Source organism: Ochotona curzoniae, unplaced genomic scaffold (genome assembly GCF_017591425.1).
Source record: "Ochotona curzoniae isolate NIBS_2020 unplaced genomic scaffold, NIBS_Ocur_1.0 contig_66, whole genome shotgun sequence".
NCBI classification, from domain to species: Eukaryota; Metazoa; Chordata; class Mammalia; order Lagomorpha; family Ochotonidae; genus Ochotona; species Ochotona curzoniae.
The window spans coordinates 5,277,300-5,291,979 of record NW_024466512.1 but is presented as its reverse complement, the minus strand read 5'-3'; the positions used below and the strand labels follow the sequence as shown (position 1 = coordinate 5,291,979).

General features: G+C 55.7%; 1 protein-coding gene across 2 annotated transcripts in view; it reads right to left on the bottom strand.

Annotated features, from left to right (window-relative positions):
* Nucleotides 1-14,680, bottom strand: part of CHST15 (carbohydrate sulfotransferase 15) — a 56,196-nt gene that overhangs the window by 16,784 nt on the left and 24,732 nt on the right. Inside the window, exons 2-3 of one of the 2 annotated variants that reach the window (XM_040991971.1) lie at nucleotides 2,647-3,695; nucleotides 1,693-2,032 (exon numbers count right to left, since the gene is read on the bottom strand). In XM_040991971.1, the coding sequence (XP_040847905.1) occupies nucleotides 1,693-2,032; nucleotides 2,647-3,198 (892 nt within the window). In that variant the 5' untranslated portion in view covers nucleotides 3,199-3,695. Of the gene's footprint in view, nucleotides 1-1,692; nucleotides 2,033-2,646; nucleotides 4,052-14,680 lie in introns of those variants that run through there. The other variant, XM_040991970.1, reaches the window with a different exon arrangement.

Below are 14,680 nucleotides of genomic sequence, written 5' to 3'. Positions count from 1 at the left end.
GCTTGTTTAGTCCAAACCCACCCCTTCCCTTAAACATGAGCAGACTGCAAACATTTTCACAACAGCCTGACAATCCCGACTACTGAAGCTAAGAGAGTGGAAAGAGCAGGCGCTCCGGGTGACGTGTGGCTCCGGCTCCAGGGCCAGCTTTGTGCTTGCTGCTCTCCTGTCCGGGGGAAGCTGGTTTTCATTACGGGACAGGCCGTGGGGAGCGCATCCGTGCAGGCAGCACACCCAGACACGTCTGCCAATGTCCTGGCTTCTCAGGCGGCCACTGCTCACCACAAAAGAAGCATTCGCACTGATGTCTACCCCAGCGTGAACGTCAAAAGGGTGGAAGCGAACGCTCCCCTGGAAACGCAGACAGGAAACCTTTCAGATTCCCTCCTGGCCACCGGGGACCCTGCGTGGGCCATGGCCTCGGGGTCCGCCCCGGCTCTGGCAGACTGCAGGCCGTGGGTCACCTCCAAGTCCTAGTGACCGAATGTCCCTGGCAGGAGGAAAAAGGTCACTGAGAGGAAACAGTGACCAGGGGCCCACGGGGTGCCTGGACAGGCTGAGCTGGAGGCAGCCTGCAGCGAGGGACAGGCAGTGCTCACGGCCAACGCCACGGCAAAGGGGTGTGGAGAGCAGGGTTTTCCACAGGGGACCCAGGAGCAGACAGGGCAGCTCAGAGAAGCTCTGTCTCCGGCAGGTGTGGGACCTCCTTGACACAGGACAAGGCTGGGAGCCCAGGACTCCAGGTCAGCGGCTGTTGCTGACCAGTCCACTCCCCACCCCAGCTCCTACCGCTCTCCCTGCTGGGGTCATCTGACACGGCCACTCAGGATGAGAGGACCTGCCCCTTCACCCTGCACTCAGCTGGCTGTCAAACAACGCTGCCTGGCCGGCAGGGAACAAGGCTCGAGGCCGTGCTGGGCCCTGCCAGTGAATGGCTGCTGTGGCTGCTGCGGTTGGGAGACAATCAGTGTGTGTCCCAGTTCGGTTCCTGGAGGGGGAGAGGGGGTGGGATGGTTGGGGGTGGGGGACCAAGCAGGTACTGACGGATGGTGACAGTTGTGAGGACACTGCTTTGAAAGGGGTGAATGCAGATCTTGCAAAGCACGCTGCTCAACATGGGAGTGAGTTCTGACCGGACGAGGCCACTCCACACACTGGGCTTCTTGCACATTTGGCCTGTTTTATTTCCATTTCTTACCACATATCCAGGGGCCAGTGCTAGACTGCAGACCCCCCAGGACCAGGACTCAGGCAGCCTGCATTGGCACATGAAGGGTTAAGCCAGGGGCTGTGAGAACAGCATCCCCCATGGACATCGGTTCGAATCCCAGTTGCTCTACTTCCCATTTAGCTCCCCGCCAATGCACTTGAAAACGCTGCTGAAGGTGGTCCCAATGCTTGGGCCCTTACTACCCTCAGAAAAAAATGGGACAGAGTTCCAGGCTCCTGGCTTCAGGGTTGTGCATCTGCCCACACAAGATTTTTACTCTGCCTTTCAAATAAATAAATCTTGGGGGAAAAGTCAGGAGCCAGATAAACCCCTTTATGAAGTGCTCAGCCTAGGGACAAGTAAACCGTCCCATCTCTGCAGCTCTGCTCATCCCCTCCCCACCCCTGCCCCACCCTGGCTCCTTCACTGCCACTGGCCCTCCACACCCCACCGCCAGCCCCAGAGCAAGCGCCAAGCCTCACCAAACCGCTTCCGGGTCCACCAGTGCGGCTCCTTGATGGCAGAGAACTTGACTTCTGGGTGCAGGCGCAGGCGGTCATAGAGGTCAGTGGTGCCACACTTGGGCTGCCCAATGATGTAGAAGTGAGGCAGACAGCGCAGGCGGAAGTGCTTCCCGTCGGCGTGAGACAGGTGGCCCCAAAAGGCCTTGCGCAGGGCGTCGAAGGTGGAGCGGAAGCGCTTGGAGTAGAGCACGTAGGAGTTGGTCAGGTAGGGGTCGGTGGTGTTCCTGCCGGAGAACTCCTCGTACCAGCAGGGGCTCTTACTGTTGGGGAGGAATTTGCTGGGGATGACGGAGAACATCTACGCAGAAAAACCCCAGAGGGAGAACAGAGAGAGAACACTTAGCAAACCCATGTCGATGGCCCCATCCTGCACTACGCTGCCTCCAGGGTTCCAGCTGGATCTGTGACTGTAAACATTGAGCAAAACCTGGTAGACAGCTGCTGACTACACTGTCTGTCTCCCACGTTAAAGAAAATATAGAGATCGCCTTGGCCCGCATGAGGCTAAAAGTCTACCCACACCATCTAATTGAAGGGAACTGTTGTGAATTTAAATCGCCAATAGCAACCCAGACACTGATCCAGGCAGAAGAGAAACAAGAAAGCCGAGTCCAGCATGAAGATGCCAGCCACAGCTGCTGGGCTCGAGCACCCGCAGCCACCAGGACTGTGTGTCCAGCAGGAAGTCACAGGTGTGCTGAAAGGAGGGGCTGGTTCACCTGGCTGTGCCCCTCAGGACAGCAGGTGCACCGCTCTGATCCTCAGGGCGGCCATGTGTCCCTTCCTACATGCAAGGCCACACCTAGTCCCTCCCTCCTGTGTTCCTGGAGATGGTGGGTACATGTGGGGTCACACCTAGTCCCTCCCTTTTATGTTCCCGTGGACGGTGGCAGGCAACCCAGGGCTACTCACATGCTCCTCCTGCTTCCTGAGGTCTTCCAAGTCCGGGAGCTGCCTGGTGGTGAACTCGATCCTGGCCGCGATGCTGTTGATGATGAACCTGACGCTCTGATAGTCCCTCATGGACGACACGTTGGCCACCGCAGGCTGGTGGGCGTGCTCCTTGGCGTCTCCCGGAGTCTCACCGTCCATCCAGCCTGGTGTGCTAGGGAATCCTCCGTAACGGAACGGAGATGGGATCAGGAGCTCCTGGTGAGCCCCCGAGAGGATGTACGATGCCATCACCAAGCTCATTATGATCAGGCCGACAACGAGGCTCCATCGCTTCCCCTTCCGAAGGCGCAAAAGCCCACCCCAGCTCTCGTTCCCTTCGGTCCTCACTTCGAGCACAGCAAGCAAGTTCATCTGCTTACCGTCCACACGGAACAGGAGTTTGTTCTCCCCCTGGCACGTGGGGCACACCTGGTGATGGTGGGCGGGGCCTCCACGGCAGCCAACCCGCTGAGTGTGCGCCTCTTTGTAGTCCGGAATCAATCGTATGCAGCAGTGGATGCAGCAGCTCATGACAGTGCCCAGGCTGGGCACGGCCGGCCTGCTGAGCCCCAGGTGGGCCGCGAGGAGTGGGCAGGCACGCGCAAGAGGAGTTGTGTTGGGTAACTCAACAGAAGTCTCGGGATTGCAGAAGGTGGCAAACAAACACACACAAATGTGGAGCTGGAGAGTCCCCAGAGCCCGAGAGAGGAGGAGGCTCGTTCCTGGGGGCTTCTGAACCAGACCCAGAGGACGTGAGCTCCCCACCTACGGGGCCCCCGAGTGGGCCTCCTGACAGCCCCAAGCGTGGGAGCAATGCAGCCTGCACCTCAGGTTGTTCCCATGGCACAAAAGGAAGTGCGAGAAGCTCTAAGCGCCCGAGGGGTCAGGAGGCATCACGGTTTTCTCCCTGGTGGGTGGACCGGCAGGCCGCCCGTGGGGACGCTGCAGGAGATTCCCATTTTACATCCCAAATTCCTTGCAGCTGCTTCCTGTGCGTGGGGAGCAAACCCTTGGGGACGTCCGACTACCTAAACAAAAGGGAAAGAAGCCAGATTACAACACGGCGGTAACAACCGCGTGCCCTCTGCCCAGGAGCGAGAAAGAGAGCTCTGGTGTTGCTATCCTGATGCCAAGTGTCTGCCAAGTCTGCTCAGTCACCAACAAGTCACAGGAAACCACACAGGACAGACGGAGCGGCCAGGCACTTGAGCTTGGCTCGGGACTTGAACCTCCTGCTACCAAATGTGGCTGCCAGGAAGCAACAGCGGCAGCACAGCTAAGCACTGGCCCAGCATGCACAATCCCTCGCAGCCCCTACTTCCACCTGACTCCAGGACCCTGCACACAGCCTGATTCCTGCACTGGCCATGAGTGTGAATGCAAGAGATGAACTCAAAGACCAGTATCTGCACGTCCACAGAAAACCTGGAGAATAACAAGCAGCAGACCGGGCAGAGAAGGTATGCCTTCCCTCCCAACAGCATCTTCGCTAAGCTCTCCCTGAAAACTAACTTTGATTACAAGATTTGAAAACAAACATTAACGAATATTGAGAAGCAACAAAATGATCCTTTCAGTAGACTATCAAATTAAAAAATCTGACATTAAGTTATGAAGCAATTAAATCCCATGGACAGTATTCCCCTGAGGGGCATGAAACTCCAGACCTTGAGAGAGATTTTCATGTTCACCATTCTGGGAGATATGATTCTTAAAAACCCATTAATAGAATCCTGTGATTATAGAATGTATTGTTGCTCAAATAATGCTTCATAAAAAGAACAATGGAGGAGCAAAAAGAAGGCCATTAGCTCCTGGCAGTGGCACTTGCCCGAGATTGGCTGTGTGATCTCAAGCAAGCCACTCAGCTTCTCTGAGCTCGGCTTCCTCACCAACAGAATCGGGGTGCAAGCCCCTCACTCCAGAACAAGTTTGCACCAAGTACTGGATCCGTCAGCTCATGCAGAGTTTGTGTGATGTTCAGCAGCCCAGAAGGGTAGACGCCACCGATCACAGGAGTCCGTATTCTGATCTGAACGGTCAGGTCATGCCAAGAACCTCTGGGACAGAGTCAGAGACGGGAACCTCCTCTGCCACACTGCCCTGCCTTTCCAACTCACACACACACCTGCATACACATATTTGCACACACGTGTGCAGGGAGGGTGAGCTAACTACCTGTTCATTCACGCCCCGTGCAGGGTGGGAGGATGCACCATCCGAGCTCAGCAGAAGAGACACTCACTTCCCTTGGACCACACAGCCCATGCTTTCTGGAAACATGCTGGCCGAGAAACAGCCAGGCAGCATTTCCCAAAACATCTTCCCCCGCATCGTGTTCCGCAGGCTGTCAGTAAGCAACAATGCTTAAATTAGGCAAGGTAGGATGGACAAAATCACACAGAATTCTTTACTGTACGAGCAGGAGGGGGAGGGTTTGGGCCTCCGTAATATGCTAATAAGCCCCAGCAATCCACAGGAGAGGAATACATTTATGATACATGAAATGTGCAAATGTTCAAGGAGATCACAAGATCCTGGAAACGCTGCTGCTCAGTGTCGGCTGGGACGGTCAGGCCCAGGCTTGGGGTAGGTGGGGAGACCCAGGGAAGGGGCGTGGGAATGGCAGCTCTTGGAGGCCAAGCCAGACCCTCCAGCCAGCCCCAGGGCAGCTGAGAGCACAGGGCAGGACCCTAGCTCAAGCCTCTACTTCTACTTGCTCAACGGCCCCAACCTATCCCTTGGTACAAACAGTTCTTCCAAGCCAAAGCAACAAAAGGGCACGAAACTCCACTTGGAAACTCCATCAGGAAAGCCAAGAAAACATTTTTTTTTCCACACGTCAGAGACAAGGCCAAACCGGGGTTAAAAATGAGATTCCAGCTGGGGGCTCGGCGGGAGGGAGTACACCCGCCCTCTCCCAGCTGCACAAGGTCTCAGCAGAGTCTTGTTTTCAAGACAAACAAACATGACCTGGAAGCCACAAGACAAGAATGTGGATCCTCTGGGTCCTGCACAGAGGGCAAGCCTTCCCAAGCTGCAGAAATGTCACTGCAGTTCCAGCAAAGAAGGAAGGAGGGAGGGGAGGAGGGAGGGGAGGAGGGAGGGGAGGAGGGAGGGGAGGATGGGTGGCAGGAGCTGAGGGACTCTCAGCCGGGGACATGGAAGGGGCCAGAGCCTCCATGAGCTGGACAGGGGTCCCATGGCCAGCCAGATCACTCCAATCTCATACTTCAAACCTGGAAAACATAGGAACAAACTTAAGTGACTCGCCAGCCCCAGGGACACTGGGACCCGGAGTTCTCTCATCAACCATGTTTTGGGAAACCTGTCTTGCTTTATTCTCAGCATCACTCCTTCACTCATTCCTTCAACATCTTCCTCCACGATGCTGACTGCCCCTGGCACATCCAGGTGCGGGGGCCTATACAGCCAGTAGGGGTACTTCCAGAAATTCTTGCGGAAATGCAATGAAAGCTAAGCTTGGGTTCCAAATGATTTCGAAATACACACCTTCAAAGAGACCACAGAATATGGGTATTATGAAAGAGCAGTATGCATTTCAAACATTTTTTATACCAAAATAAGCTGTTTATTTTATAATTCTATTTTCCCAACACATTTTTTACAGTACCCTCTTGACAAGATAATAACTGGACACAGGTTTGGTTCTCAGCCTCAGTTGCTAGGACCCAGCTTTCAGAACCCACAGAGATGAGGGCAAGAGGAGCGTCCTGCCTCGCCCCTTCCAGGGTGCTGAGGAGGTGGCCCTTGGCTTCAGCACGGGGCTGGCCACCTGAGAGATGCAGCCCAGCTCAGATGAGAGAAGGGAGGCCCGTGGCTTAACCAGAGGTGCTTGTTCAGGGGTATTCCATAGGGTCCCCGAGCTTGCAAGTGGACAGGCTTGAAGGACAGAGCCCTCACACCATGGGAGACGGGATGAGACGGCCCACTAACTGTCCAGAAAGTCGAGGCAGCTGTTGCTGATGGACAGCCTCCATGAGTGGACCCTCTTATGGGAAAATTAACAAACTCGCTCACATGCACAAGTTCCAACAAGACATACAGGTGCAAAACACACCTCAACAGAGTTGATTAAAAATAACAACTTGGAGCCAGTGTCATAACATAGCAAGTTCAATCACTGCCTGAAGTGCCAGCATCCCATATGGGCACCGGTTCAAGTCCTGACTGCTCATTTCTGATCCAGCACCCTGCTAATGTGCTCAGGAAAACAGCAGAGATAAGTCCTGTCTGGAGCTGGCAAGATGGGTAAAGCTGTGGTCAGGGGAGAGCAGCGGTTTCCCACGGGGTTCCCCACCAGGCTCAGGGCAGAGCAGCTCACACCCTGAAAGGCCAGGGGCAGAACCAGAGTGGCAGAGCAGGGTTCTCCAACGCCATGATTCAGATGCCAGGGCTACCGAGCATGGGGTTGGCGGTGGCACTGGCTTCCAGTTCCCTGATGCCAGGAGTACTCCCTTGGGGTCTGATGTCCCCTGGGAGATGCAGGAACTGCCGCAGCTGAGGACCCCTGCCTTAGAGGGAGGACACGAGGACAGGGGACGACACGAACGCCGAATGGGAATCAGGAAGCCCAACTGTTCCACCAGAACCAGCCAAAGCAAGGCTGGGGAGAGGCAAAGGTTTGGGGGGCCTGGGTGGGGGGCACCGGGCAGGGGGGCGGTGGAGGAACCGGATGGGACAGGAGGCAGGAACCAGACCTTACAGGGTCTCAAAGTCCGGAGTTGAGGGGAGCGTGCAAATCTGTAGGCACACTCACATTCTCCCCAAGGCGTCTCGGCAGGGCAGGCAAGAGCAGTGCCATGACTGTGCTGACAGCAAAGAGGGGGCTATCATGTTCCTTCACTGGCCTTTCCCACGTGCCACACAACACCCCAGGAAGGGTCTCGGAGAAACCCGACCCTCAGGAGTGCTTCCTTCAGAGCCAGGCAAGAGCTCCACTTGTCGGCAACGCCCACACCTTGGTGCCAGCCGACACTGCTCAGACAGGTCCCTGGGCACTTTTGTGCACGTACCCACTCCAGGCCTCGGGTGTGCATTTCAGCTAAAATTCTGGTCCTACCCAGCCTCCCCTCCATGCCCAGGGCCAGACCTGTGGGAACCTGCTGTCCCTGCCAGAGATCAGATAGCAGGTCCCAAAATAGAAAGTGTTCCATTACCCAGCCCTTGCTCAGAGACCCCCATTAACCTGTGCACCTCACGCGTCATCAGCCAGCCATTTGTAACAGAATTGTAATTGAGAGACCCAGAAAGCCCACTTTAGATAAAGTAATTGAATGCCTGCTGGGTGCCAGTTCGGTAAAGGGCATCCGATTTCACCCCAGGAAAAACTTATTAAATTATGGCAGCTATAAGCTGATGTGGTAGAATAAGGAGATACAAACTTCAAAAGAAATTTGGGTGGATTTCAATAAATAGCCTCATTTAGGTAGAATGTCCATATCTGCCCTCGGGGGGAGGGGGCAGAAAAAGAAAAAAATAGCTAATTATTTTAGCTTGCAGAGGGGAAAAAGGATGGCCCTAATTAACCTTTACTAAAACACGAAACCTTCTTCTTTTGATTAGTATGTCTAACCGCTGACGCTTCTCTTCAGGCAAAGAATGTGGAAATACCCCCTTTTTTTTTCTCCTGAGGAATATCAGTCACCCAGTGGGAGAGAGGCATCTTTCGCAGCAAGCTCAGCACAGCTGTCACCAAGACGGAGGAGCTGTGCACCCCGACGTGTGCACTGTGCACCCCGTCACGGTCAGCGAACACCACCAAGTCGGCCCCTTGACCGACACTCAGGGCCCACTGGTCCACGGCTTGGGATTCCACACGCGTGTCCGTGTGGGAACTTCAGACAAGTGCCTGGAACTTGGTGTTCTCCGATGAAACCCTCATCACCAGATCTCCCGCGGGCTGGAGGGAGAAGCCCAGCGCCTGGGTCTGACCTGGAGCAAAATACAGAATCTCTTCTCCCCCATTTCCTCTGAAGCAGAATGTAAATTACAGGCCCCGCATCACAGCACCACTGTGAGCAGCAAGTGGATGAACTTCTGTAAAGTTCTTAAGGAATGTCTGGCTTGGGCCCAGCGTGGTAGACTAGCGGCTAAAGTCCTCAGTTTGCGTACACCAGGATCCCATATGGGCACCAGTTTGTATCCCGGCAGCTGCAATTCCCTTCCAGCTCCCTGTTTGTAGCCCTGGAGGGCAGTCAAGGATGGCCCAAAACCTTGGGACCCGGCACCCATGTGGGAGACCTGGAAGAAGCTGCCGGCTTTGGATCGGCCGAACAAATATGCAGAGAAGATGAGAGACAAAGAAGAAACTCTTCCATCCGATGATTCACTCCGCAAGTGGCAGCAACGGCCGGTGCTGAGCCGATCCAAAGCCAGGAGCCTGGAGCTTCTTCTGGGTGTCCCATGCAGGTGCAGGATCCCACGGCTTCGGGCCATCCTCAACTGCTTTCCCAGGCCACAAGCAGGGAGCTGGATGAGAAGCGGGGCTGCCAGGATTAGAACTGGCGCGCATATGGGATCCCGGCACATTCAAGGTGAGAACTTAAGCTGCTGGGCTACTGAGCCAGGCCCAACAGTTTAATTCTGACCAATTTCATCACTGGCTTCAATCTACTCTTCCTCCACACTCGTGGCCGTGTGACTCGCCTGAGTCTCTACAACTAAAGGAGTTAAATCATTTTCTGCCCTTCAGTAAATTAAGGGATTGTCTTGCCGATGGCGTGAGGCTACAGTGCCACATGAAGGTCCCAAGCCAGCCATAAGACACACCGTGTGTGTGCACACATATCTGCTGGCCTGCTTTGCCACAGCCACAGGAAGAACAGCATGCGAGATAAGAATGAGGCAGGTGGAACAGTGCCACCTGGCCCAGCCTGACATGGAGCAGCCAGCCCCAGCCAACCCTTGAACACACAGGGACACAGGCTGCTGCTGACACCACTGCATTTTAGGGGGTGGCTTGTTACACACCAAAAGCCAGCTGATACATTCTTCCACAGGTGAGGGACCAAGCTGTGACTACATCAGACATGAAGAGTTGTAGGTTTACCAGCTCTGAGAAGTATCTTGGCAACAGGAATCACAAGCTACTGGGGCCATGGCAAGTCCCCCTGGTCCCCAGGAAACCCACAGACTTAGAGCCATCCCCCAAGAACCCACGGGTCACAGCAGATGGAAACCACGAAGGGAGTTGTTCCCCAGCTGCCTGGCACACACACGTTTATGACAGTCACAGCTCCGTGCGTTTGTGATGGCCACAAAGACATGCATCTGTGCCGGCCACAGCTGCCTGTTGAACACGGCCACAGCTGCCTGTTGAACACGGCCACAGCTGCCCGTTGAACACGGCCACAGCTGCCCGTTGAACACGGCCACAGCTGCCCGTTGAACACGGCCACAGCTGCCTTGTCTCGGGCTTCCTCCTCCCTCATCTGAGACCCCCCTCCTTCCTCTGCCCGAGCAAACCCATCCTGTAATCTGCTCCCCGCCACCTCGGGGTTTCCTGGCCAGGTGGCCTTTCCTGGCACCTGGGATGCCTTATCCAGGCTTTGTCTGCATGGAGGACTCAGACACCAAGACCTTCCAGGTCTTCCTGGCTGGCCTGGAGGGTGTGACAATCAAATCCAGGCCATCCAGAGAGATAAACTGTTAAAGCAATGCTGGGGACGCTAAGTTCCTCCTGGATGTTATCCCTGTTACCAACGGGCTCCTTGAAGAAGCGCTCTGCCTATCACTTCACGCCACAAACCACATCTGTTAGAACATGTGTTCCCCTGTGATGAGGCCTCTACCACAAGCAGCCACCTCCTCCCCTGCACCCTGCCCAGGGAGCTGCTGGATTCCAGGTCACAGCGTGACCTCCCTACATCTCAGTCTGCTCATCTGTAGGATGGACATAAACACACATCCATCTCCCAGAGCAAAAAAGAAAACAAACAAAAAAGAAACAAAAAGATCAATTTCTTCTGGTGCCCAAAACAGATGTACACCCATGCCTAGGAAGGGGATTCAAAAAGTTTATGGAAAACACATACACGTATTTATTCAATAAACCACACGTTGATTTCCAAAACAACAAGCACTTCAACACACTGACCTTTGCCGCCATTCTCAAAAGCCCTCCGAGGCACAATGAGTGCACCCTGACACAGCAAGCCGCCATCAATGAGAGGCACCCTGCCAAGCTAACAGCGGAGCCCCACAACAAGCTGCACTCCCGGGCACCCTGCTTCCCACGTGGGCAGAACCCCAGGCACAGCACCCCCGCCTTGCCGTCTGCCATAGATCCAAAGCCAGGCACCAGAAGAGGCGGTGGGCACTGGTGGCAGGAAGCAATACCTGTGTTCTGCAGCAGAGCAGGCCAACTGGGACCCCGGGCAGGCTGACTGGGACCGAGGACAGGCCGACTGGCACCCGGGGCAGGCCAACCGGGACCCGGGACAGGCCAAATGACACCCGGGACAGGCCGACTGGCACTCAGGGAAGGCCAACCGGGGCCTGGGACAGGCCGGCTGGCACTCAGGGAAGGCCAACTGGGACCCCTGGTAGGCTGACTGGGACCCAAGGCAGGCCGACTGGCACCTGGAGCAGGCAGCCTACCCCCATCAGGCGCCCAGCTCCTGGACTTATTGCAATGCATCTGGGGACAGGAGAAAGGGAACAATTTCCCAGAAATGTGCCCATCACCACCCCCCCAACATGGGGAGAGCTGGCTGCCTCTTTACAAGTGGGGTCTCCCTGGGGTTTTCTCACTGCACAGTCACTGATGGAAGTCCCATCTTCAAGGTAACTGTAGGCAGCCAGAGCCCAGGTCAGATCTGAGTGGGCTCCTGAGGGGTATCAGTCCAACCAACAGGCACCTGCTCACCCAGGAATGCTCCATCGTTTCCAAGGGCAGGCACCCAGCTCTTTGCTGAAGGGTGGAGCAAGACTCAGGACCCCCACCTCCCCCCACACATGCCCCCTAACCTTACCAGGGGTGATCCTGGCCTGGCCTCCAACAGACCAGCAGCTGCCCTCCATCCCGCTGCCTTCAGGAACCTCTTCCTAAAGAACAGGTTTACAGTGTCACACAGTCAGACAGGGAAGAGCGGAGACACGCCAGACCACACTACCACCATCTCCACGTGCCTTGCCGGCCACGGGCATTGAGTCGGAAAGTGCCTGAATCGAGACTCCTCTCATCACTCAGCCATGTCTCCTGCGGCCTGTGAAGCATGACGGGTGACAAGCCAAGGGAGGGGGTGGAGAGGCTGGCCTGCGGTCAAGGAGGGGGCAGGGAGAAGGAGGGGCAGAGAACATGGAGGGTGGGGGGACAGGGAATGAGGTAAGACAGGCAGTGACTGCCATGGCTGAGGCGCTAGGGAGGAACAAAAGGGTCCCCCAGGCTGAAGGCTGTCCCCAGAAGATGGCCCTGACCCGCTGTCGCTGCTGCACATCGAAGGGGCAAGCCTGGACACTGCAGGACCAAGCACAGGCACCAGGTGGTGGCTTCCAGAACAGTTTGCACTGTGACACCTGCAAGTGGCTAGGATGGGGGTGTCTCAACAAAGCAAACACCCTGACCTGAGCTCCCCGACCTAGTCTCCGCCATCACCCCCTGGACTGGTAACCTGGGGCAAGCCACTCCAGCTCCCCGGGACCACAGCTCCCCCCAGGTGACATGAGGCTGCCCCTGTGGGCCCCAAGGCTCCTGGATGTGTGAACTTCCTCCAAGGCCAGCATCAGGCTCTGTCTGACTCCCAGGGCTGCTCTGAGGTCTGAGCTTTACAGCAAGCCCTGGGAAGCTGGGGCCGTCCTGGCTGTATTCACTGGGCAAAGAGCTGGCCAGTCAGGCCCAGAAAGCTTGTGCTAGGTGCCAGGGTACTTGCTGGTACAGTTTATCAAGCTCCTAGGGTCTCCTAGGGCTACAGATGTGAAAACCCACACAGATCGAGTCTGCAAGGTGCATTCAGCTTCAGACCAAAGGCTGCAGGAAAAAGCCCACAGTGAGACCACCATATCCTGTTTCAGCCTCCAACCCCCAGGTCTGCAGAGCCAGCCAGCTCTGGAGCTGAGAAGGCGTCGTAACAGCAGCGATCATGGAGGCCTCCAGCAGCCGAGGACAGCAGGCCAGTCTCTCTTTCTCTGGGGCAGCTCGCTCTATGACAGGGCAGTCTGCCCCAACTCCTGCGTGCAGCTGCCCTGGGCAGGGGCCAGGCCCTGCCAGTCACCACCATCTCTCAAAACAGCAACACCTAATGAGATGCTTTCTGCCCAGGGTGGACGGGAGACTCCAGAAACACCCATGGCACAGCTGTCCCCCGATCCAGGATTTCAACACACACAAAAGACTCTACAGGTCTTTGTGACACAACCCATAATTTTCTTTTTCTAAAACCAATTGGGGGAAAATGAATTCAGAGCACTCATTTTATTACTTTCAACAACAAATCAAGCAGATGTAGGGATTCAATTCACCATGTAAGCGTATCGCTCTGCTTTCCAACAGGGTGAAACCCACCAAGATATGCTAAGCTGCTAGAAAGGACCTATACATACAAAGCCACCACAGCCGGGTCAGCATAAGGCACCCCGGGGAGGTACATGCAGAGGATTCTACCCAAGCCCACAGGCAATGGAGGGAGAAGACAAGAAACAATGGCCCACAGCCAACCAGAAGCCGGACACCAGGCAAGGTCCCTGCTGATGGCAGCCCTCTGAGGCCAACAATGCAACCCCCACATTACATATGAGAAACCAAGTCACAGCAGCATGCAACATGTGGCCAGCTACAGTGGGCTAGGAGGGCTGCAGAGACTGCACAAAGGGACTACTGGCAGCACTGGGGGCACCTGCTCAGGAACCCCGGCTCATAGAGTGGTGCCTGCAGTCAGCCCCTGCCCAGCCTGCCAGCCACCTGACTCCCAGGCCAGGAGGTGCAGCTCGATGGCAAATCCAGGAAAGGCACCCGGTTAGTGATGCTCAACCCTGAACAGCGACTCCCATGGGGCAGGTGGCTCCACAGCTTCTAAGTGCAAGGCAGTGTGAAGGCTCAGCAGGTGCCCAGGACAGAGCTCCAGCCACTGTGACAGACACCACCAAGGGCTTCCTGTGACAGGGGGTGACAGGGGAATTATGCTGTTAAAGCCCAGTAAAGAGGAAAGTCCGACATCATCTCCACTTTACAGATGGGTAAACTATGGCCCTCAAAATCGAATGCCATACATGTCCTACATAGAACAGAAGACAAGATCTGAGACAGGTGGAGGACCCATAGGAATGTCAGGAGCAGCAGCCCCAGCACCTGGCTAGCCACGTGACTGCAGGCAAACTCCGCTCACCTTCAAGCGGACAGGAAGATTCAGCCATGCCACACATGCCCAAGGACCCCAGGGCATCGAGAAACTCTCCTTACTCTTGTCACATGTTGCCACCATCAGATCTTGACTGTCAGAACCAAGCGACACCCTCAGGGGTCATTCTAGTTGTGGCACAAGCAGGCCCCACAGACAAGGGGTGCGTGCCAATTGTCTCCCCACGTTTCCTTCCACAGCAGGAAGAAGGATGAAAGGCAGCAGCCCGGGGTATAATACACAGAGACCATGGATGAGGCTCCCAAGTGGTGGGACAGCTTTGCCCATCCTTCCGTCCCCAAATCTCTCCTGGCCACTGTGACCTAGCTCTGCAGCAGCAGCCGGGACCCAACATCCAGCATGGCGGACGAAAAGAATGGTCCCACACAGACCCAGCACTCACACGTGTAGCACCCAGTGCCAAGCCTGGCTCTGCATATGCACAGTGGCACCCCAGAGGGAATAAATTAGAGGCGGTACAAAGCGAGGGAGCAGCTGTGTGCTCCCCACCAGATGGTCTCGCGGATCTGGATCGTTTGAGACATTGTTTGATTTCCAAAGATAAGCAAAAGTACGAGCCTGGTTAACCCTTGAACGGGAAGAGCCTCCTGAAAACCACTTCCGTGGTGTTCGTTTCCTTTGCACTGCTGGACCAA